Source organism: Miniopterus schreibersii, assembly GCF_964146895.1.
Source record: "Miniopterus schreibersii genome assembly, contig: HAP1_SCAFFOLD_195, whole genome shotgun sequence".
NCBI classification, from domain to species: domain Eukaryota; kingdom Metazoa; phylum Chordata; class Mammalia; order Chiroptera; family Miniopteridae; genus Miniopterus; species Miniopterus schreibersii.
Genome location: NW_027669712.1, coordinates 18,100 through 42,979, shown reverse-complemented (window position 1 = coordinate 42,979; position 24,880 = coordinate 18,100). Strand labels below are relative to the sequence as shown.

Below are 24,880 nucleotides of genomic sequence, written 5' to 3'. Positions count from 1 at the left end.
GATTTACACCAATGACACCTGGGCAGTGGGAGGACACTCTAGTATTCATATTCAGCCAGTGAAGGCTTCGAACTTTACTTATCATGGACACGCCAAGAATCAGCCCATCTGCTTTTCAAAAAATGATGGGGTAGCGGGCTGCTTTAAAATTGGCATTACTAAGTCTGAGTCCTTACTGCCGGTACTCAGCGGAGTCTTTTCTCTTGATGGCCGTCAACAGCCTTGGACTTTGTCGGTTTCAGATTGGACACGTTGGCATGTGGACCTATGGTATCCTAGTAAGATCGCTGTGGGCAGCGCCACAAATCCCCCGGAAGGGGTGCCTATCTGTGAACCTGATCTCACCAATCGTACAAAGCAACCACATTGGATGAACTGTAGAGGGAAACTTGGTGTATTAATCAATGCAACCGGGGGGTCCCCAATCCATGATTGGTCTGCTGCAGGCCCGGAATGGAAGGCCCTTGCCGAGTCTTTTTGGTCAGTGAACCAGGGGCCATTTCAAACTCAGCTGTAGCGACTCATTGCTGCCATGGGGGGAGACATCTATACCAATGACGAACGGGGAAATACAGCAGTCCTCATGGGGCCGACACAGCAGTTCCGTAAAATACAGACCTGTGTCCCACCGCCCTGTGCCCTACTCGTGGGCGCCCTGAATATTATTCGGGATGCCTCATATTGGCAGATCCAATGCAATAATTGTACCATCAGTAATTGTGTGTATAATGTATCTCTGAACTATCAACTTATGGTCATGTATCAACCCACCTTTGTAATGATTCCTGTAAATGTTTCTGGAGAATGGTATAATGATAGAGGGCTTCAGGTGATCAAAGAGGCCACCGAGCTCCTCCTGCGGAGCAAGAAATTTATCGGCCTCCTAATTGCAGGCATTACTGCCCTGGTGGCCGTCATTGCGGCCAGTGTCACCGCGGCCGTATCGCTGTCTCAAAGTATACAAACAGCACATCAGATGAATCAACTTAGTGCCAATGTTACTCAAGCACTAGGAACCCAGGAAGCGATAGATTTAAAAATAGAAGAAAGACTTAATGCACTCTATGACACCCTTACCATCATAGGGCGAGAAGTGCAAAGTTTAAAGCTACGGCTAGACTTAGACTGTCATGCTGATTTTAAACACATTTGCGTGACCCGTAAGGAATATAACAGCTCTTCCTACCCCTGGGACAGAGTGCAAAAGCATTTAGCAGGGGTCTGGCATGATGGTAATGTCTCTCTAGACTTAATACAACTCCATCAAGAAATTCTGGCCTTGAGGGAAGCGCCTAAGATAGACACCTCACTTGCAGAAATGGCGCAATCTTGGGTTAATGGAATGAGGGGACATTTCCTCTCAGCAACAGATTGGAAACATGGAATTCTCGGAGTGGCCGGATTGGCTACTCTCGTTGTCCTTGGTTTTTTAATAACACCCTGCATACTGAAAACACTCATGAGAGATATTAAAGTCCTAAAAATAGGACTACATACTCTCCACCTGCATACCCGCCCAAAAGCTTTAGAGCCTAAGTCTTTAGTTTAGAAAAGAAAGGGGGAGATGTGGGGAGCCGGCTGGCTGCCCCTCCTGAATAGTCTCCCTGGCAGGGTGCTGCCCTGGAGTCTCTCCAGGGGCTCGCCGACCCTAGCGTCGCCTTAGAGAGAAATCTCTGGCACGTTGACCCGCAGGGTGGGTCGGCAGAGCTAGCACCTCTGCCTGGTAGGGTGCTGCCCTGGAGTCTCTCCAGGGGCTCGCCGACCCTAGCGTCGCCTTAGAGAGAAATCTCTGGCACGTTGACCCGCAGGGTGGGTCGGCAGAGCTAGCACCTCTGCCTGGTAGGGTGCTGCCCTGGAGTCTCTCCAGGGGCTCGCCGACCCTAGCGTCGCCTTAGAGAGAAATCTCTGGCACGTTGACCCGCAGGGTGGGTCGGCAGAGCTAGCACCTCTGCCTCCTGTAGCTTAGTTAAGATTACATAGTGTCCTTTGCTTTAGGGAGTAGAAACCCTGCACAAAGACCTTGACTTGGAGACAGAGTGTCTAGAAAAACAAGAATGTTTGTGCAGAGCAGGAACTGGGTAAAAGGTCACTGTTTTGGGTATTGTGGTCTGGGTGCACTATAAAAAGCTTGTAATCAATAAACTCGGGGCGCAGCCCGGCTCAGCTCAGCTCAGCTCTGCCTTGGCTGTAGCCCTCCCGATCCCATCCTTTTCTATGAGTCTTTCTTTTCTAATCCTCACCCCCTCAATCAGGTCCTCGTTCGCCTGCCGGCTGGCCCCGGCAGAAGGGCATTTTGCAGTGAAATTCAGACGGGTATGTACAACAGGAAATTTCTATTGTTTGCAGAGTGAAAAAGCAGGATTGACTTCATGTTCACGATGAAATCCTTACATTTCCAAGTGATCTGAAGTAGGACTTTCACAAAAAGATGTGTTCCCGTTTCTGTGCTGAAAGGAGCTCCAAGCTGTGTATTCAGTGCTGGAGAGTGACACACACTACATACGTTACACAGCGTTAGGAGAGCACCAACATGCTTCAAACTGAAACTGCTACAAGGTGTGTGTAGCATGCAGAAAAACGGCTTGTCATTTGAAAGAAGAAGAGGAAACCAAACTCCAGGTACTGAAACGAGCACACCAGTATGGGTGTTGTGCATGTGAACAGTTTCAAGCAACAGCGCTTTCTCGACACTTGAAAACAGCTCTCTGAAAAAATTTCCAACGAAGAGGGATTGGGGAAAAGTTGAAAGACTTTCCAAAACCAACCCTAAAGAACTTAGACAAACAATGAATGTTGCAATAAGCCCATGCAAAAACGGTGCTTCTATGACAGAACTCCCGAGCAGGTAGATCCATTCTGCACAGTACAAAATGCATATGAATTCCTGGCAGAAAACTCACTACCGAAGGTTGAAATGCGTGTGTTTCTCTCTGAAAGAACACTCAGCCACTAGGCTTTTGCTTGCTTCTTCAAAGTCTTTGTAGAAACGTGTGTTTTCACAGCTGGAATACGTTTTGGGATGCATTGTTTCAATCTCTTGCAAGCCTCATGTTGTTTCTTAGGAAATGTGGAAAAATAAGGAGTATGTTTCGCAAGTCAATTGAAATACAGGGAAACGCACACTGCATCACTCTTGCTGAAACACGCTCTTTCTCCTAATGTGTTGAGAACTTTCAAGAAACCAGAAAAGAAGGGCATTTTGCAGTGAAATTCAGACGGGCATGTACAAGAGGTCATTTCTATTGTTTGCAGAGTGCAAAAGCATGATTGACTTCATGTTCTCGATGAAACCCTTAAATTTCTAAGTGATCTGAAGGAGGAGTTTCACAAAAGATGTGTTTGCATGTCTGTGGTGAAAGGAGCACTAAGTTGTGTATTCAGTGCTGGAGAGTGACACACTCTACATAGGTTACACAGCGTTTGTAGAGCACCAACATGCTGCAAACTGAAAGTGCTACAAGGTGTGTGTAGCATGCAGAAAGAAGGCTTGTCATTTCAAAGAAAGAAGAGAAAACCAAAGTCCAGGTAGTGAAATGAGCACACCAGAATGGGAGTTGTGCATGTGGACAGTTTCAAGCAGCAGCTCTTTGTGGACACTTGGAAACAGCGCTGTGAAAAAATTTCGTACGAAACTGGATATGCCCAAAGTTGAAAGACCTTCCAAAACCAACCCTAAAGAACTTAGCCAAACAATGAATGTTGCAATAAGCTCCTGCAGGAAAGGTGCTTCTATGACACAACCCCCTAGCAGGTAGCTACATTCTGCACAGTACGAAATGCATCTGAATTCCTGGCTAAAAACTCAATCCAGAAGGAAGAAATGCGTGTGTTTCTCTCTGAAAGAACTCTCAACCACTAGACTTTTGCTTTCTCCTTCAAAGTCTTTGTAGAAACGTGTGTTTTCACTGCTCGAAAACGTTTTCGGATGCATTGTTTCAATATCTTGCAAGCCTCATGTTGTTTCTTACACAATGTGGAAAATAAGGAGTATGTTTCCCAAATCACTTCAAGTCCAGGAAAACGCACACTGCATCACTCTTGCTGAAACACGCTCTTCCTCTTATGTGTTGAAAACTTTCAAGAAACCTGAAAAGAATGGCATTTTGCAGTGAAATTCAGACGGCCATGTACAAAAGGACATTTCTATTGGTTGCAGAGTGCAAAACCATGATCGACTTCATTTTCTTGATGAAAACGCTTACATTTCTAAGAGACCTAAAGTAGGACTTTTACAAAAAGATATGTTTGCGTGCCTGCGGTGAAAGGAGCTCTAAATTGTCTATTCAGTGCTAGAGAGTGACACACTCTACATAGGTTACACAGCGTTTTTAGAGCACCAACATGGTTCGAACTGAAACTGCTACAAAGTGTGTGTAGCATGCAGAGAGAAGGCTTGTCATTTCAAAGAAAGAAGAGGAAACCAAAATCCAGGTTGTGAAACGAGCACACCAGTATGGGAGATGTGCATATGGACAGATTCAAGCAGCAGCTCTTTGTGGACATTTGGTAACAACGCTGTTAAAAAATTTCGTACGAAACTGGATTTGGCCAAAGTTCAAACACCTTCCCAAACCAACCCTAAAGAACTTAGCCCAACAATGAATGTTGCAATAAGCTCCTGCAGGAAAGGTGCTTCTATCACACAACACCCGAGCAGGTAGCTACATTCTGCCCAGTACAAAATGCATCTGAATTCCTGGATGAAAACTCAGTCCAGAAGGAAGAAATGCGTGTGTTTCGCTATGAAAGAACACTGAGCCACTAGGCTTGGGTTGCTCCTTCAAAGTCTTTGTAGAAACGTGTGTTTTCACTGCTGCAATACGTTTTGGGATGCATTGTTTCAATCTCTTGCAAGCCTCATATTTTTTCTTACACAATGTGGCAAAATAAGGAGTATGTTTCCCAAATCACTTCAAATCCAGGAAAACGCACACTGCATCACTCTTGCTCAAACACACTCTTTCTCCTAATGTGTTGAGAACTTTCAAGAAACCAGAAACGAAGGGCATTTTGCAGTGAAATTCAGACAGGCCTGTACAAGAAGTCATTTCTATTGGTTGCAGAGAGAAAAAGCATGATTGACTTCATGTTCTCAATGAAACCCTTACTTTTTCAAGTCACCTCAAGTAGGACTTTTACAAAAAGATGTGTCTCCCTGTCTCTGGTGAAAGGAGCTCTAACCCTAAAGAACTTAGCCAAACAGTGAATGTTGCAATAAGCTCCTGCAGCAACGGTGCTTCTTTGACACAACTCCCGAGCAGGTAGATAATTTCTGCAGAGTACAAAATTCATATGAATTCCTGGCAGAAATCTCACTCCAGAAGGTTGAAGTGCGTGTTTTTTTCTCAGAAAGAACACTCAGCCACTAGGATTTTGCTTGCTCATTCAAAGTCTTTGTAGAAACATGTGTTTTCACTGCTGCAATACGTTTTGGGATGCATTGTTTCAATCTCTTGCAAGCCTCATGTTGTTTCTTAGACAATGTGGAAAAATAAGGAGTATGTTTCCCAAGTCACTTGAAATCCAGGAAAACGCACACTGCATCACTCTTGCTCAAACACGGTCTATCACGTAATGTGTTGAGAACTTTCAAGAAACCAGAAAAGAAGGGCATTTTGCAGTGAAATTCAGACGGGTATGTACAACAGGACATTTCTATTGTTTGCAGAGTGAAAAAGCACCATTGACTTCATGTTCTCCATGAAACCCTTAAATTTCTATGTGATATGAAGGAGGACTTTCACAAAAAGTTGTGTTTGCGTGTCTGTGGTATAAGGAGCTCTCAGATGTGTATTTAGTGCTGGAGAGTGACAAACTCCACATAGGTTACACTGCGTTTGTGAGCACCAACATGCTTCAAACTGAAACTGCTACAGGGTGTGTGTAGCATACAGAAAGAAGTGAAACGTGTGTTTTCACTCTTAGAATACGTTTTGGGATGCATTGTTTCAATCTCTTGCAAACCTTATGTTGTTTCTTAGACAATGTGGAAAAACAAGGAGTATGTTTCCCAAGTCACTTGAAATCCAGGAAAACGCACACTGCATCACTCTTGCTCAAACACGCTCTTTCTCCTAATGTGTTGAGCACTTTCAAGAAACCAGAAAAGAAGAGCATTTTGCAGTGAATTTCAGACGGGCATGTACAAGAGCTCATTTCTATTGTTTGCAGAGTTCAAAAGCAGGATTGACTTCATGTTCACGATGAAATCCTTACATTTCCAAGTGATCTGAAGTAGGACTTTCACAAAAAGATGTGTTTCCGTTTCTGTGCTGAAAGGAGCTCCAAGCTGTGTAATCAGTGCTGGAGAGTGACACACACTACATATGTTACACAGCGTTAGGAGAGCACCAACATGCTTCAAACTGAAACTGCTACAAGGTGTGTGTAGCATGCAGAAAAACAGCTTGTCATTTGAAAGAAGAAGAGGAAACCAAACTCCAGGTACTGAAACGAGCACACCAGTATGGGAGTTGTGCACGTGAACAGTTTCAAGCAACAGCGCTTTCTCGACACTTGAAAACAGCTCTGTGAAAAAATTTCCTACGAAGAGGGATTGGGCGAAAGTTGAAAGACCTTCCAAAACCAACCCTAAAGAACTTAGACAAACAATGAATGTTGCAATAAACCCATGCAAAAACGGTGCTTCTATGACAGAATTCCCGAGCAGGTAGATCCATTCTGCACAGTACAAAATGCATATGAATTCCCGGCAGAAAACTCACACCAGAAGGTGGAAATGCGTGTGTTTTTCTCTGAAAGAACACTCAGCCACTAGGCTTTTGCTTGCTCCTTCAAAGTCTTTGTAGAAACGTGTGTTTTCACAGCTGGAATACGTTTTGGGATGCATTGTTTCAATCTCTTGCAAGCCTCATGTTGTTTCTTAGGAAATGTGGAAAAATAAGGAGTATGTTTCGCAAGTCAATTGAAATCCAGGGAAACGCACACTGCATCACTCTTGCTGAAACACGCTCTTTCTCCTAATGTGTTGAGAACTTTCAAGAAACCAGAAAAGAAGGGCATTTTGCAGTGAAATTCAGACGGGCATGTACAAGAGGTCATTTCTATTGTTTGCAGAGTGCAAAAGCATGATTGACTTCATGTTCTCGATGAAACCCTTAAATTTCTAAGTGATCTGAAGGAGGAGTTTCACAAAAGATGTGTTTGCATGTCTGTGGTGAAAGGAGCACTAAGTTGTGTATTCAGTGCTGGAGAGTGACACACTCTACATAGGTTACACAGCGTTTGTAGAGCACCAACATGCTGCAAACTGAAACTGCTACAAGGTGTGTGTAGCATGCAGAAAGAAGGCTTGTCATTTCAAAGAAAGAAGAGAAAACCAAAGTCCAGGTATTGAAATGAGCACACCAGAATGGGAGTTGTGCATGTGGACAGTTTCAAGCAGCAGCTCTTTGTGGACACTTGGGAACAGCGCTGTGAAAAAATTTCGTACGAAACTGGATATGCCCAAAGTTGAAAGACCTTCCAAAACCAACCCTAAAGAACTTAGCCAAACAATGAATGTTGCAATAAGCTCCTGCAGGAAAGGTGCTTCTATGACACAACCCCCTAGCAGGTAGCTACATTCTGCACAGTACGAAATGCATCTGAATTCCTGGCTAAAAACTCAATCCAGAAGGAAGAAATGCGTGTGTTTCTCTCTGAAAGAACACTCAGCCACTAGACTTTTGCTTTCTCCTTCAAAGTCTTTGTAGAAACGTGTGTTTTCACTGCTCGAATACGTTTTCGGATGCATTGTTTCAATATCTTGCAAGCCTTATGTTGTTTCTTACACAATGTGGAAAATAAGGAGTATGTTTCCCAAATCACTTCAAGTCCAGGAAAACGCACACTGCATCACTCTTGCTCAAGCACGCTATTCCTCTTATGTGTTGAAAACTTTCAAGAAACCAGAAAAGAATGGCATTTTGCAGTGAAATTCAGACGGCCATGTACAAAAGGACATTTCTATTGGTTGCAGAGTGCAAAACCATGATCGACTTCATTTTCTCGATGAAAACGCTTACATTTCTAAGAGACCTAAAGTAGGACTTTTACAAAAAGATATGTTTGCATGCCTGCGGTGAAAGGAGCTCTAAATTGTCTACTCAGTGCTAGAGAGTGACACACTCTACATAGGTTACACAGCGTTTTTAGAGCACCAACATGGTTCGAACTGAAACTGCTACAAAGTGTGTGTAGCATGGAGAGAGAAGGCTTGTCATTTCAAAGAAAGAAGAGGAAACCAAAACCCAGGTTGTGAAATGAGAACACGAGTATGGGAGATGTGCATGTGGACAGATTCAAGCAGCAGCTCTTTGTGGACATTTGGTAACAACGCTGTTAAAAAATTTCGTACGAAACTGGATATGGCCAAAGTTCAAACACCTTCCCAAACCAACCCTAAAGTACTTAGCCAAACAATGAATGTTGCAATAACCTCCTGCAGGAAAGGTGCTTCTATGACACAACACCCGAGCAGGTAGCTACATTCTGCACAGTACAAAATGCATCTGAATTCCTGGCTGAAAACTCAGTCCAGAAGGAAGAAATGCGTGTGTTTCGCTATGAAAGAACACTGAGCCACTAGGCTTTTGGTTGCTCCTTCAAAGTCTTTGTAGAAACGTGTGTTTTCACTGCTGCAATACGTTTTGGGATGCATTGTTTCAATCTCTTGCAAGCCTCATATTTTTTCTTACACAATGTGGCAAAATAAGGAGTATGTTTCCCAAATCACTTCAAATCCAGGAAAACGCACACTGCATCACTCTTGCTCAAACACGCTCTTTCTCCTAATGTGTTGCGAACTTTCAAGAAACCAGAAACGAAGGGCATTTTGCAGTGAAATTCAGACAGGCCTGTACAAGAAGTCATTTCCATTGGTTGCAGAGTGAAAAAGCATGATTGACTTCATGTTCTCAATGAAACCCTTACTTTTTCAAGTCACCTCAAGTAGGACTTTTACAAAAAGATGTGTCTCCCTGTCTGTGGTGAAAGGAGCTCTAACCCTAAAGAACTTAGCCAAACAATGAATGTTGCAATAAGCTCCTGCAGCAAAGGTGCTTCTATGACACAACTCCCGAGCAGGTAGATCATTTCTGCAGAGTAAAAAATGCATATGAATTCCTGGCAGAAAACTCACTCCAGAAGTTTGAAATGCGTGTTTTTTTCTCAGAAAGAAAACTCAGCCACTAGGCTTTTGCTTGCTCATTCAAAGTCTTTGTAGAAACATGTGTTTTCACTGCTGCAATATGTTTTGGGATGCATTGTTTCAATCTCTTGCAAGCCTCATGTTGTTTCTTAAACAATGTGGAAAAATGAGGAGTATGTTTCCCAAGTCACTTGAAATCAAGGAAAACGCACACTGCATCACTCTTGCTCAAACACGCTCTATCTCCTAATGTGTTGAGAACTTTCAAGAAACCAGAAATGAAGGGCATTTTGCAGTGAAATTCAGACGGGCCTGTACAAGAAGTCATTTCTATTGGTTGCAGAGTGAAAAAGCATGATTGACTTCATGTTCTCAATGAAACCCTTACTTTTCCAAGTCACCTCAAGTAGGACTTTTACAAAATGATGTGTCTCCCTGTCTGTGGTGAAAGGAGCTCTAACCATAAGAACTTTGCCAAACAATGAATGTTGCAATAAGCTCCTGCAGCAATGGTGCTTCTATGACACAACTCCCGAGCAGGTAGATCATTTCTGCAGAGTACAAAATGCATATGAATTCCTGGCAGAAATCTCACCCCAGAAGGTTGAAATGCGTGTTTTTTTCTCAGAAAGAACACTCAGCCACTAGGCTTTTGCTTGCTCATTCAAAGTCTTTGTAGAAACATGTGTTTTCACTGCTGCAATACGTTTTGGGATGCATTGTTTCAATCTCTTGCAAGCCTCATGCTGTTTCTTAGACAATGTGGAAAAATAAGGAGTATGTTTCCCAAGTCACTTGAAATCCAGGAAAACACACACTGCATCACTCTTGCTCAAACACGCTCTATCTCCTAATGTGTTGAGAACTTTCAAGAAACCAGAAAAGAAGGGCATTTTGCAGTGAAATTCAGACGGGTATGTACAACAGGACATTTCTATTGTTTGCAGAGTGAAAAAGCACGATTGATTTCATGTTCTCCATAAAACCCTTAAATTTCTATGTGATCTGAAGGAGGACTGTCACAAAAAGGTGTGTTTGCGTGTCTGTGGTATAAGGAGGCCTCAATTGTGTATTTAGTGCTGGAGAGTGACAAACTCTACATAGGTTACACAGCGTTTGTGAGCACCAACATGCTTCAAACTGAAACTGCTACAAGGTGTGTGTAGCATGCAGAAAGAAGGCTTGTCATTTCAAAGAAAGAACAGAAAACAAAAGTCCAGGTAGTGAAACGAGCACACCAGTATGGGAGTTGTGCATGTGGACAGTTTCAAGCAGCAGCTCTTTGTGGACACTTGGGAACAGCGCTGTGAAAAAATTTCGTACGACGCGGGATTGGGCCAAAGTTGAAAGACCTTGCAAAACCAACCCTAAAGAACTTAGCCAAACAATGAATGTGGCAATAAACTCCTGCAGGAAAGGTGCATCTATGACACAACTCCCGAGCAGGTAGCTACATTCTGCACAGTACAAAATGCATATGAATTCCAGGCTGAATACTCACTCCCGAAGGATGAAATGCATGTGTTTCTCTCAGGAAGAACACTCAGCCACTAGGCTTTTGCTTGCTCCTTCAAAGTCTTTGTAGAAACGTGTGTTTTCACTGCTGCAATACGGTTTGGGATGTATTGTTTCAATCTCTTGCAAGTCTCATGTTTTTTCTTACACAATGTGGAAAAATAAGGAGTATGTTTCCCAAATCACTTCAAATCCAGGAAAACGCACACTGCATTATTCTTGCTCAAACACGCTCTTTCTCCTAATGTGTTGAGAACTTTCAAGAAACCAGAAATGAAGGGCATTTTGCAATGAAATTCAGACGGGCCTGTACAAGAAGTCATTTCTATCGGTTGCAGAGTGAAAAAGCATGATTGACTTCATGTTCTCAATGAAACCCTTACTTTTCCAAGTCACCTCAAGTAGGACTTTTACAAAAAGATGTGTCTCCCTGTCTGTGGTGAAAGGAGCTCTAACCCTAAAGAACTTAGCCAAACAATGAATGTTGCAATAAGCTCCTGCAGCAAAGGTGCTTCTTTGACACAACTCCCGAGCAGGTAGATCATTTCTGCAGAGTACAAAATGCATATGAATTCCTGGCAGAAAACTCACTCCAGAAGGTTGAAATGCGTGTTTTTTTCTCAGAAAGAACACTCAGACACTAGGCTTTTCTTGCTCATTCAAAGTCTTTGTAGAAACTTGTGTTTTCACTGCTGCAATACGTTTTGGGATGCATTGTTTCAATCTCTTGCAAGCCTCATGTTGTTTCTTAGACAATGTGGAAAAATAAGGAGTATGTTTCCCAAGTCACTTGAAATCCAGGAAAACGCACACTGCATCACTCTTGCTCAAACACGCTCTATCTCCTAATGTGTTGAGAACTTTCAAGAAACCAGAAAGGAAGGGCATTTTGCAGTGAAATTCAGACGGGTATGTACAACAGGACATTTCTATTGTTTGCAGAGTGAAAAAGCACGATTGACTTCATGTTCTCCATGAAACCCTTAAATTGCTATGTGATCTGAAGGAGGATTTTCACAAAAAGGTGTGTTTGCGTGTCTGTGGTATAAGGAGCTCTCAGATGTGTATTCAGTGCTGGAGAGTGACACACTCTACATAGGTCACAGAGTTTTGTGATCACCAACATGCTTCAAACTGAAACTGCTACAAGGTGTGTGTAGCATGCAGAAAGAAGGCTTGTCATTTCAAAGAAAGAAGAGAAAACCAAACCCCAAGTAGTGAAACGAGCACACCAGTATGGGAGTTGTGCATGTGGACAGTTTCAAGCAGCAGCTCTTTGTGGACACTTGGGACAGCGCTGTGAAAAAATTTCGTACGAAGCGGGATTGGGCCAAAGTTGAAAGACCTTGCAAAACCAACCCTAAAGAACTGAGCCAAACAATGAATGTGGCAATAAACTCCTGCAGGAAAGGTGCATCTATGACACAACTCCCGAGCAGGTAGCTACATTCTGCACAGTACAAAATGCATATGAATTCCAGGCTGAATACTCACTCCAGAAGGATGAAACGCATGAGTTTCTCTCTGGAAGAACACTCAGCCACTAGGCTTTTGCTTGCTCCTTCAAACTCTTTGTAGAAACGTGTGTTTTCACTCTTAGAATACATTTTGGCATGCATTGTTTCAATCTCTTGCAAACCTCATGTTGTTTCTTAGACAATGTGGAAAAACAAGGAGTATGTTTCCCAAGTCACTGGAAATCCAGGAAAACGCACACTGCATCACTCTTGCTCAAACACGCTCTTTCTCCTAATGTGTTGAGAACTTTCAAGAAACCAGAAAAGAAGAGCATTTTGCAGTGAATTTCAGACGGGCATGTACAAGAGCTCATTTCTATTGTTTGCAGTGTTCAAAAGCAGGATTGACTTCATGTTCTCGATGAAACCCTTACTTTTCCAAGTGATCTGAAGTAGGACTTTCGCAAAAAGATGTGTTTCCGTTTCTGTGCTGAAAGGAGCTCTAAGCTGTGTATTCAGTGCTGGAGAGTGACACACACTACATAGGTTACACAGCGTTTGGAGAGCACCAACATGCTTCAAACTGAAACTGCTACAAGGTGTGTTAGCATGCAGAAAAACGGCTTGTCATTTGAAAGAAGAAGAGGAAACCAAACTCCAGGTACTGAAACGAGCACACCAGTATGGGAGTTGTGCATGTGGACAGTTTCAAGCAGCAGCTCTTTCTGGACACTTGAAAACAGCGCTGTGAAAAAATTGCCTACGAAGAGGGATTGGGCCAAAGTTGAAAGACCTTCCCAAACCAACCCTAAATAACTTAGCCAAACAATGAATGTTGCAATAAGCCCATGCAAAAACGGTGCTTCTATGACAGAACTCCTGAGCAGGTAGATCCATTCTGCACAGTACAAAATGCATATGAATTCCTGGCAGAAAACTCACTCCAGAAGGTTGAAAAGCGTGTGTTTCTCTCTGAAAGAACACTCAGCCACTAGGCTTTTGCTTGCTCCTTCAAAGTCTTTGTAGAAACGTGTGTTTTCACAGCTGGAATACGTTTTGGGATGCATTGTTTCAATCTCTTGCAAGCCTCATGTTGTTTCTTAGGAAATGTGGAAAAATAAGGAGTATGTTTCCCAAGTCAATTGAAATCCAGGAAAACGCACACTGCATCACTCTTGCTCAAACACGCTGTCTCTACTAATGTGTTGAGAACTTTCAAGAAACCAGAAAAGAAGGGCATTTTGCAGTGAAATTCAGACGGGCAAGTACAAGAGGTCATTTCTATTGTTTGCAGAGTGCAAAAGCATGATTGACTTCATGTTCTCGATGAAACACTTAAATTTCTAAGTGATCTGAAGGAGGCGTTTCACAAAAGATGTGTTTGCATGTCTGTGGTGAAAGGAGCACTATGTTGTGTATATAGTGCTGGAGAGTGACACACTCTACATAGGTTACTCAGCGTTTGGAGAGCACCAACATGCTGCAAACTGAAACTGCTACAAGGTGTGTGTAGCATGCAGAAAGAAGGCTTGTCATTTCAAAGAAAGAAGAGAATACCAAAGTCCAGGTAGTGAAACGAGCACACCAGTATGGGAGTTGTGCATGTGGACAGTTTCAAGCAGCAGCTCTTTGTGGACACTTGGAAACAGCGCTGTGAAAAAATTTCGTACGAAACTGGATATGGCCAAAGTTGAAAGACCTTCCAAAACCAACCCTAAAGAACTTAGCAAAACAATGAATGTTGCAATAAGCTCCTGCAGGAAAGGTGCTTCTATGACACAACCCACTAGCAGGTAGCTACATTCTGCACAGTACGAAATGCATCTGAATTCCTGGCTAAAAACTCAGTCCAGAAGGAAGAAATGCGTGTGTTTCTCTCTGAAAGAACACTCAGCCACTAGACTTTTGCTTTCTCCTTCAAAGTCTTTGTAGAAACGAGTGTTTTCACTGCTCGAATACGTTTTCGGATGCATTGTTTCAATATCTTGCAAGCCTCATGTTGTTTCTTACACAATGTGGAAAATAAGGAGTATGTTTCCCAAATCACTTCAAGTCCAGGAAAACGCACACTGCATCACTCTTGCTCAAACACGCTCTTCCTCTTATGTGTTGAAAACTTTCAAGAAACCAGAAAAGAATGGCATTTTGCAGTGAAATTCAGACGGCCATGTACAAAAGGACATTTCTATTGGTTGCAGAGTGCAAAACCATGATCGACTTCATTTTCTCGATGAAAACGCTTACATTTCTAAGTGACCTAAAGTAGGACTTTTACAAAAAGATATGTTTGCGTGCCTGCGGTGAAAGGAGCTCTAAATTGTCTATTCAGTGCTAGAGAGTGACACACTCTACATAGGTTACACAGCGTTTTAGAGCACCAACATGGTTCGAACTGAAACTGCTACAAGCTGTGTGTAACATGCAGAGAGAAGGCTTGTCATTTCAAAGAAGAGGAAACCAAAAACCAGGTTGTGAAACGAGCACACCGGTATGGGAGATGTGCATGTGGACAGTTTCAAGCAGCAGCTCTTTGTGGACATTAGGTAACAGCGCTGTGAAAAAATTTCAAACAAAGCTGGATTTGGCCAAAGTTCAAACACCTTCCCAAACCAACCCTAAATAACTTAGCCAAACAATGAATGTTGCAATAAGCTCCTGCAGAATAGGTGCTTCTATGACACAACGCCCGAGCAGGTAGCTACATTCTGCACAGTACAAAATGCATCTGAATTCCTGGCTGAAAACTCAGTCCAGAAGGAAGAAATGCGTGTGTTTCACTCTGAAAGAACACTGAGCCACTAGGCTTTTGGTTGCTCCTTCAAAGTCTTTGTAGAAACGTGTGTTTTCACTGCTGCAATACGGTTTGGGATGTATTGTTTCAATCTCTTGCATGTCTCATGTTTTTTCTTACACAATGTGGAAAAATAAGGAGTATGTTTCCCAAATCACTTCAAATCCAGGAAAACGCACACTGCATTATTCTTGCTCAAACACGCTCTTTCTCCTAATGTGTTGAGAACTTTCAAGAAACCAGAAATGAAGGGCATTTTGCAATGAAATTCAGACGGGCCTGTACAAGAAGTCATTTCTATCGGTTGCAGAGTGAAAAAGCATGATTGACTTCATGTTCTCAATGAAACCCTTACTTTTCCAAGTCACCTCAAGTAGGACTTTTACAAAAAGATGTGTCTCCCTGTCTGTGGTGAAAGGAGCTCTAACCCTAAAGAACTTAGCCAAACAATGAATGTTGCAATAAGCTCCTGCAGCAAAGGTGCTTCTTTGACACAACTCCCGAGCAGGTAGATCATTTCTGCAGAGTACAAAATGCATATGAATTCCTGGCAGAAAACTCACTCCAGAAGGTTGAAATGCGTGTTTTTTTCTCAGAAAGAACACTCAGACACTAGGCTTTTCTTGCTCATTCAAAGTCTTTGTAGAAACTTGTGTTTTCACTGCTGCAATACGTTTTGGGATGCATTGTTTCAATCTCTTGCAAGCCTCATGTTGTTTCTTAGACAATGTGGAAAAATAAGGAGTATGTTTCCCAAGTCACTTGAAATCCAGGAAAACGCACACTGCATCACTCTTGCTCAAACACGCTCTATCTCCTAATGTGTTGAGAACTTTCAAGAAACCAGAAAGGAAGGGCATTTTGCAGTGAAATTCAGACGGGTATGTACAACAGGACATTTCTATTGTTTGCAGAGTGAAAAAGCACGATTGACTTCATGTTCTCCATGAAACCCTTAAATTGCTATGTGATCTGAAGGAGGATTTTCACAAAAAGGTGTGTTTGCGTGTCTGTGGTATAAGGAGCTCTCAGATGTGTATTCAGTGCTGGAGAGTGACACACTCTACATAGGTCACAGAGTTTTGTGATCACCAACATGCTTCAAACTGAAACTGCTACAAGGTGTGTGTAGCATGCAGAAAGAAGGCTTGTCATTTCAAAGAAAGAAGAGAAAACCAAACCCCAAGTAGTGAAACGAGCACACCAGTATGGGAGTTGTGCATGTGGACAGTTTCAAGCAGCAGCTCTTTGTGGACACTTGGGACAGCGCTGTGAAAAAATTTCGTACGAAGCGGGATTGGGCCAAAGTTGAAAGACCTTGCAAAACCAACCCTAAAGAACTGAGCCAAACAATGAATGTGGCAATAAACTCCTGCAGGAAAGGTGCATCTATGACACAACTCCCGAGCAGGTAGCTACATTCTGCACAGTACAAAATGCATATGAATTCCAGGCTGAATACTCACTCCAGAAGGATGAAATGCATGTGTTTCTCTCTGAAAGAACACTCAGCCACTAGGCTTTTGCTTGCTCCTTCAAAGTCTTTGTAGAAACGTGTGTTTTCCCTCTTAGAATACGTTTTGGGATGCATTGTTTCAATCTCTTGCAAACCTCATGTTGTTTCTTAGACAATGTGGAAAAACAAGGAGTATGTATCCCAAACCACTTGTAATCCAGAAAAACGCAAACTGCATCACCCTCGCTCAAAAACGCTCTTTCTCCTAATGTGTTGAGGACTTTCAAGAAACCAGAAAAGAAGAGCATTTTGCAGTGAATTTCAGACGGGCATGTACAAGAGCTCATTTCTATTGTTTGCAGAGTTCAAAAGCAGGATTGACTTCATGTTCTCGATGAAACCCTTACTTTTCCAAGTGATCTGAAGTAGGACTTTCACAAAAAGATGTGTTTCCGTTTCTGTGCTGAAAGGAGCTCTAAGCTGTGTATTCAGTGCTGGAGAGTGACACACTCTACATAGATTACACAGCGTTTGGAGAGCACCAACATGCTTCAAACTGAAACTGCTACAAGGTGTGTGTAGCATGCAGAAAAACGGCTTGTCATTTGAAAGAAGAAGAGGAAAGCAAACTCCGGGTACTGAAACGAGCACACCAGTATGGGAGTTGTGCATGTGGACAGTTTCAAGCAGCAGCTCTTTCTGGACACTTGAAAACAGCGCTGTGAAAAAATTGCCTACGAAGACGGATTGGGCCATAGTTGAAAGACCTTCCAAAACCAACCCTTAAGAAATTAGACAAAGAATGAATGTTGCAATAAGCCCATGCAAAAACGGTGCTTCTATGACAGAACGCCCGAGCAGGTAGATCCATTCTGCACAGTACGAAATGCATCTGAATTCCTGGCTAAAATCTCAGTCCTGAAGGAAGAAATGCGTGTGTTTCTCTCTGAAAGAACACTCAGCCACTAGACTTTTGCTTTCTCCTTCAAAGTCTTTGTAGAAATGTGTGTTTTCACTGCTCGAATACGTTTTCGGATGCATTGTTTCAATATCTTGCAAGCCTCATGTTGTTTCTTACACAATGTGGAAAATAAAGAGTATGTTTCCCAAATCACTTCAAGTCCAGGAAAACGCACACTGCATCACTCTTGCTCAAACACGCTCTTCCCCTAATGTGTTGAAAACTTTCAGGAAACCGGAAAAGAAGGGCATTTTGCAGTGAAATTCAGACGGCCATGTACAAAAGTACATTTCTATTGGTTGCAGAGTGCAAAACCATGATGGAGTTCATTTTCTCGATGAAAACGCTTACATTTCTAAGTGACCTAAAGTAGGACTTTTACAAAAAGATATGTTTGCGTGCCTGCGGTGAAAGGAGATCTAAATTGTCTATTCAGTGCTAGATAGTGACACACTCTACATAGGTTACACAGCGTTTTTAGAGCACCAACATGGTTCGAACTGAAACTGCTACAAGCTGTGTGTAACATGCAGAGAGAAGGCTTGTCATTTCAAAGAAGAGGAAACCAAAAACCAGGTTGTGAAACGAGCACACCGGTATGGGAGATGTGCATGTGGACAGTTTCAAGCAGCAGCTCTTTGTGGACATTTGTTAACAGCGCTGTGAAAAAATTTCGTACAAAGCTGGATTTGGCCAAATTCAAACACCTTCCCAAACCAACCCTAAATAACTTAGCCAAACAATGAATGTTGCAATAAGCTCCTGCAGCAAAGGTGCTTCTTTGACACAACTCCCGAGCAGGTAGATCATTTCTGCAGAGTACAAAATGCATATGAATTCCTGGCAGAAAACTCACTCCAGAAGGTTGAAATGCGTGTTTTTTTCTCAGAAAGAACACTCAGCCACTAGGCTTTTGCTTGCTGATTCAAAGTCTTTGTAGAAACATGTGTTTTCACTGCTGCAACACGTTTTGGGATGCATTGTTTCAATCTCTTGCAAGCCTCATGTTGTTTCTTAAACAATGTGGAAAAATGAGGAGTATGTTTCCCAAGTCACTTGAAATCAAGGAAAACGCACACTGCATCACTCTTGCTCAAACACGCTCTTTCTCCTAATGTGTTGAGAGCTTTCAAGAAACCAGAAATGAAGGGCATTTTGCAGTGAAATTCAGACGGGCCTGTACAAGAAGTCATTTCTATTGGTTGCAGAGTGAAAAAGCATGATTGACTTCATGTTCTCAATGAAACCCTTACTTTTCCAAGTCACCTCAAGTAGGACTTTTACAAAATGATGTGTCTCCCTGTCTGTGGTGAAAGGAGCTCTAACCATAAGAACTTTGCCAAACAATGAATGTTGCAATAAGCTCCTGCAGCAATGGTGCTTCTATGACACAACTCCCGAGCAGGTAGATCATTTCTGCAGAGTACAAAATGCATATGAATTCCTGGCAGAAATCTCACCCCAGAAGGTTGAAATGCGTGTTTTTTTCTCAGAAAGAACACTCAGCCACTAGGCTTTTGCTTGCTCATTCAAAGTCTTTGTAGAAACATGTGTTTTCACTGCTGCAATACGTTTTGGGATGCATTGTTTCAATCTCTTGCAAGCCTCATGCTGTTTCTTAGACAATGTGGAAAAATAAGGAGTATGTTTCCCAAGTCACTTGAAATCCAGGAAAACACACACTGCATCACTCTTGCTCAAACACGCTCTATCTCCTAATGTGTTGAGAACTTTCAAGAAACCAGAAAACAAGGGCATTTTGCAGTGAAATTCAGACGGGTATGTACAACAGGACATTTCTATTGTTTGCAGAGTGAAAAAGCACGATTGATTTCATGTTCTCCATAAAACCCTTAAATTTCTATGTGATCTGAAGGAGGACTGTCACAAAAAGGTGTGTTTGCGTGTCTGTGGTATAAGGAGGCCTCAATTGTGTATTTAGTGCTGGAGAGTGACAAACTCTACATAGGTTACACAGCGTTTGTGAGCACCAACATGCTTCAAACTGAAACTGCTACAAGGTGTGTGTAGCATGCAGAAAGAAGGCTTGTCATTTCAAAGAAAGAACAGAAAACAAAAGTCCAGGTAGTGAAACGAGCACACCAGTATGGGAGTTGTGCATGTGGACAGTTTCAAGCAGCAGCTCTTTGTGGACACTTGGGAACAGCGCTGTGAAAAAATTTCGTACGACGCGGGATTGGGCCAAAGTTGAAAGACCTTGCAAAACCAACCCTAAAGAACTTAGCCAAACAATGAATGTGGCAATAAACTCCTGCAGGAAAGGTGCATCTATGACACAACTCCCGAGCAGGTAGCTACATTCTGCACAGTACAAAATGCATATGAATTCCAGGCTGAATACTCACTCCCGAAGGATGAAATGCATGTGTTTCTCTCTGGAAGAACACTCAGCCACTAGGCTTTTGCTTGCTCCTTCAAACTCTTTGTAGAAACGTTTGTTTTAACTCTTAGAATACGTTTTGGGATGCATTGTTTCAATCTCTTGCAAACCTCATGTTGTTTCTTAGACAATGTGGAAAACAAGGAGTATGGTTCCCAAACCACTTGTAATCCAGAAAAACGCAAACTGCATCACCTTTGCTCAAACACGCTCTTTCTCCTAATGTGTTGAGAACTTTCAAGAAACCAGAAAAGAAGGGCATTTTGTAGTGAAATTCAGACGGGTATGTACAACAGGACAATTCTATTGTTTGCAGAGTTCAAAACTATGATTGACTTCTTGTTCTCGAAGAAACGCTTACATTTCCAAGTGACCTGAAGTAGGACTTTCACAAAAAGGTGTGTTTGCGTGTCTGTGGTAAAAGGAGCTCTCAGTTGTGTATTCAGTGCTGGAGAGCGACACACTCTACATAGGTTACACAGCGTTTGGAGAGCACCAACATGCTTCAAACTGAAACTGCTACAAGGTGTGTGTAGCATGCAGAAAGAAGGCTTGTCATTTCAAAGAAAGAAGAGGAAACCAAAGTCCAGGTAGTGAAACGAGCACACCAGTATGGGAGTTGTGCATGTGGACAGTTTCAAGCAGCAGCTCTTTGTGGACACTTGGGAACAGCGCTGTGAAAAACTTACGTACGAAGCGGGATTGGGCCAAAGTTGAAAGACCTTCCAAAACCAACCCTAAAGAACTTAGCCAAACAATGAATGTGGCAATAAACTCCTGCAGGAAAGGTGCATCTATGACACAACTCCCGAGCAGGTAGCTACATTCTGCACAGGTCAAAATGCACATGAATTCCAGACTGAATACTCACTCAGGAAGGATGAAATGCATGTGTTTCTCTCTGGAAGAACACTCAGCCACTAGGCTTTTGCTTGCTCCTTCAAACTCTTTGTAGAAAAGTGTGTTATCACTCTTAGAATACATTTTGGGATGCATTGTTTCAATCTCTTGCAAGCCTCATGTTTTTTCTTACACAATGTGGAAAAATTAGGAGTATGTTTCCCAAATCACTTCAAATCCAGGAAAACGCACACTGCATCACTCTTGCTCAAACACGCTCTTTCTCCTAATGTGTTGAGAACTTTCAAGAAACCAGAAATGAAGGGCAATTTGCAGTGAAATTCAGACGGGCCTGTACAAGAAGTCATTTCTATTGGTTGCAGAGTGAAAAAGCATGATTGACTTCATGTTCTCAATGAAACCCTTACTTTTCCAAGTCACCTCAAGTAGGACTTTTACAAAAAGATGTGTCTCCCTGTATGTGGTGAAAGAAGCTCTAACCCTAAAGAACTTAGCCAAACAATGAATGTTGCAATAAGCTCCTGCAGCAAAGGTGCTTCAATGACACAACTCCCGAGCAGGTAGATAATTTCTGCAGAGTACAAAATTCATATGAATTCCTGGCAGAAATCTCACTCCAGAAGGTTGAAGTGCGTGTTTTTTTCTCAGAAAGAACACTCAGCCACTAGGCTTTTGCTTGCTCATTCAAAGTCTTTGTAGAAACATGTGTTTTCACTGCTGCAATACGTTTTGGGATGCATTGTTTCAATCTCTTGCAAGCCTCATGTTGTTTCTTAGACAATGTGGAAAAATAAGGAGTATGTTTCCCAAGTCACTTGAAATCCAGGAAAACGCACACTGCATCACTCTTGCTCAAACACGCTCTATCTCCTAATGTGTTGAGAACTTTCAAGAAACCAGAAAAGAAGGGTGTGGGGAGCCGGCTGGCTGCCCCTCCTGAATAGTCTCCCTGGCAGGGTGCTGCCCTGGAGTCTCTCCAGGGGCTCGCCGACCCTAGCGTCGCCTTAGAGAGAAATCTCTGGCACGTTGACCCGCAGGGTGGGTCGGCAGAGCTAGCACCTCTGCCTCCTGTAGCTTAGTTAAGATTACATAGTGTCCTTTGCTTTAGGGAGTAGAAACCCTGCACAAAGACCTTGACTTGGAGACAGAGTGTCTAGACAAACAAGAATGTTTGTGCAGAGCAGGAACTGGGTAAAAGGTCACTGTTTTGGGTATTGTGGTCTGGGTGCACTATAAAAAGCTTGTAATCAATAAACTCGGGGCGCAGCCCGGCTCAGCTCAGCTCAGCTCTGCCTTGGCTGTAGCCCTCCCGATCCCATCCTTTTCTATGAGTCTTTCTTTTCTAATCCTCACCCCCTCAATCAGGTCCTCGTTCGCCTGCCGGCTGGCCCCGGCAAGTGGCGCCCGAACAGGGACCTGAAAACCTGGGACAACGGTAGAGGACACCGCTCGGGGAGCGCGCATTGCTACTGGGTAAGTGCAACCACGGTAGCGGAGAGGGCGGTTAGTACATCGGGAGTAAGGAAATTATGGGACAGGAGAATAGTAGAATGCTGTTCGCACAAGTCTTAAAAACAATGCTCCGTTCTAGGGGCGCCAAGGTTAGTACCTCACAACTGCGTACATTTTTGCAGTTTGTGGAGGAAGTGTGCCCCTGGTTCCCTGAGGAGGGCACGGTGAATTTAGAAACTTGGAATAAGGTAGGAGAACGCTTGCAGGGATATTTTCAGGCCCATGGACCCCAAAAGATGCCAGTAGAAACTTTTTCTCTTTGGAATTTGGTTAGGGACAGCCTTGACCCACGCCATGAAGGCACCCGCATGAATCCTCCCCTAGAGGTCCGTGCCGACTCTGGGAAAGATCCACACTCTGAGGATGTGGCCACCGCTCCCCCGCTTGAGCCGGGGCCCCTTGTGGGCAATAGTCGGCCTGATAGACTTACACCAAAGGAAGAGGGAGATCTTGAAGAAACTGCCGCAGAGTATGAGAGAGAGAGATATGGGGAGTTTGCACTCCTTTCAGAGGAATGCACAAAAAGGTCTGGCCCTACCCCCTCCGCAGTTACCGCAGAGGAGATGCAGGAAATGTTGCAGCAGATGAGAGATCTCTTGCAGGGTCCAGGCTCTGGCGGGATGAGAGAAGGTACAGATGACCCCCCTAGTTACCCTGGGACGGGTTTTGGTGTTGCTGCAGCGAGGACTGCCTTGCCGCACGCTGGACAGGCAGGGGTTAAAATATCAGACCCCCGAGAGCGAGCCCTGCTTGCCCTAGCACAGAAAGGGCCGGGTCAAATCAACGACCCCGGATGGAGTAAAGTAAAAACAGAGATTCCACCTAGGTCAGCGCTGCAATTGGCTTTAGCTCAGGCGCGGCAACAGGGAGAGTCATTAGAAGGCTTTGAAGAAGAAGCATCCATATGTTATCCAATTTTTGAGCAGCCTGCGCAGGGCAACAATCCCCCGCATAGATTTTATGGGCCTATTGATTTTAAAAAATTAAAAGAACTTAAACTTGCCTGTGCCCAATATGGGCCCACGGCACCTTATACGGAGGCCATTCTCGATGCCTTGGACACCGAATATACTATGTGTCCCAATGATTGGAAGCTATTGGCTCGGGCCTGTCTGTCTGGAGGGGATTACTTATTGTGGAAATCTGAGTACACAGAACAATGTGAAAAAGTACACCGCCTTAACCTGCGCAATAATATACCCTCAGACCTGCAAGGGCTTTTAGGGGAAGGCCCCTTTGCCGATACACCGGCCCAACTTCAGTATGGAATGGGGACTTATGCACAGGTAGCCGCGGCTGCCAAAAGAGCGTGGAAAAAGTTACCCACTACCAAGAATGTTACTATGGATTTGACAAAAATTAGACACGGGAGCAGATGTCTCCGTACTTTCTCAGAAACATTGGCCTCCTCAATGGCCTCTTCACCCGGCCATGACAGACTTGCAGGGCATTGGCCAAAGTAAAGCCCCCAAGATAAGTTCACGATTATTAACCTGGACTGACAATGAGGGACATCAGGGAGAGTTTCAACCTTATATTTTACAAGACCTCCCCGTTAATCTTTGGGGAAGAGATGTTATGGAGCGTATGGGAGTATATCTCCACAGCTCCAATCCAGCAGTCACACAACAGCTATTTGACCAAGGTCTCCTCCCTGATCAGGGACTTGGAAAAGCAGGAGATGGAATTACGGAACCTTTGCAGCCCCAGCCACGCCCTAGTCGCACAGGCCTAGGGTATTTTTAGGTGGGGCCTTTGATATTCCTGTTACCCACGCTGATAAGATAACTTGGAAATCAGATCAGCCTGTGTGGGTAGATCAATGGCCCCTGTCTGAGGAAAAAATAGCTGCCGCTAAGGACCTGATGCAGGACCAGCTCCGGCAGGGCCACATAGAGCCTTCTAACTCCCCCTGGAATTCCCCCATATTTGTTATTAAAAAGAAATCTGGAAAGTGGAGATTGCTCCAGGATTTAAGAAAAGTTAATGAGACTATGGAACTTATGGGCGCTCTTCAGCCAGGACTGCCCACTCCTGCGGCCATCCCCCGAGGCACTTTCAAAATAATTATTGACCTGAAAGACTATTTTTATACTATTCCCCTTCATCCACAGGATTGCAAGAGATTTGCTTTTAGTGTCCCATCAGCAAATTTCAAAGAACCCATGCAACGATACCTGTGGAGAGTGCTGCCGCAGGGGATGGCAAATAGCCCCACCTTGTGTCAAAAATTTGTAGCCGCAACTCTGTCCCGAGTCCGGCGGATCTATCCCACTATCTATTTGTGTCACTATATGGATGATATATTAATTGCAGCTAGTCAAGAAGAAATTTTACTTAGGGCTTTTGCAGACCTTGAACAGGACTTGAGTAAGCAGGGGTTGATTATTGCCCCAGAGAAGGTGCAGCGTCATCCTCCATTTGCTTACTTGGGATTTCATCTTCAGCCTGACCTATTTTCTTGTCAGAAGGTGTCCCTCAGAGTGGACGACCTCCGTACTTTAAATGACTTTCAAAAGCTGCTTGGAGACATTAATTGGATCAGACCTTATTTAGGCTTAACTACTGGAGAGTTAAAACCCCTGTTTGACATTCTCAAGGGTGACTCAAGCCCGTCTTCGCCAAGACAACTTACACAGGCGGGACGGGCGGCCCTACAAAGGGTCGAGACAGCCATAAAATCACAGCAGGCGACTTTTTGTGATTATAGCAAGCCTTGGTATGCCTGCATCCTGGCCACCACCCATTCCCCCACGGCCGTCCTATGGCAGGACC

General features: G+C 43.5%; 1 protein-coding gene across 1 annotated transcript; it reads left to right on the top strand.

Annotated features, from left to right (window-relative positions):
* The first annotated feature begins 232 nt into the window (after nt 1–232).
* On the top strand, nt 233–2,204 carry LOC308552088 (endogenous retrovirus group K member 13-1 Env polyprotein-like). The gene is made up of 2 exons (XM_081163048.1): nt 233–1,809; nt 1,925–2,204. Exon 1 carries the CDS (start codon nt 533–535, stop codon nt 1,547–1,549), a length of 1,017 nt encoding a protein of 338 aa, XP_081019174.1. The 5' UTR covers nt 233–532; the 3' UTR covers nt 1,550–1,809; nt 1,925–2,204.
* The last annotated feature ends 22,676 nt before the right edge of the window (nt 2,205–24,880 follow it).

Bases quoted from the DNA above. Each gene is read 5' to 3' on its own strand.
- LOC308552088 (XM_081163048.1), top strand. From the start codon at position 533: ATGGGGGGAGACATCTATACCAATGACGAACGGGGAAATACAGCAGTC.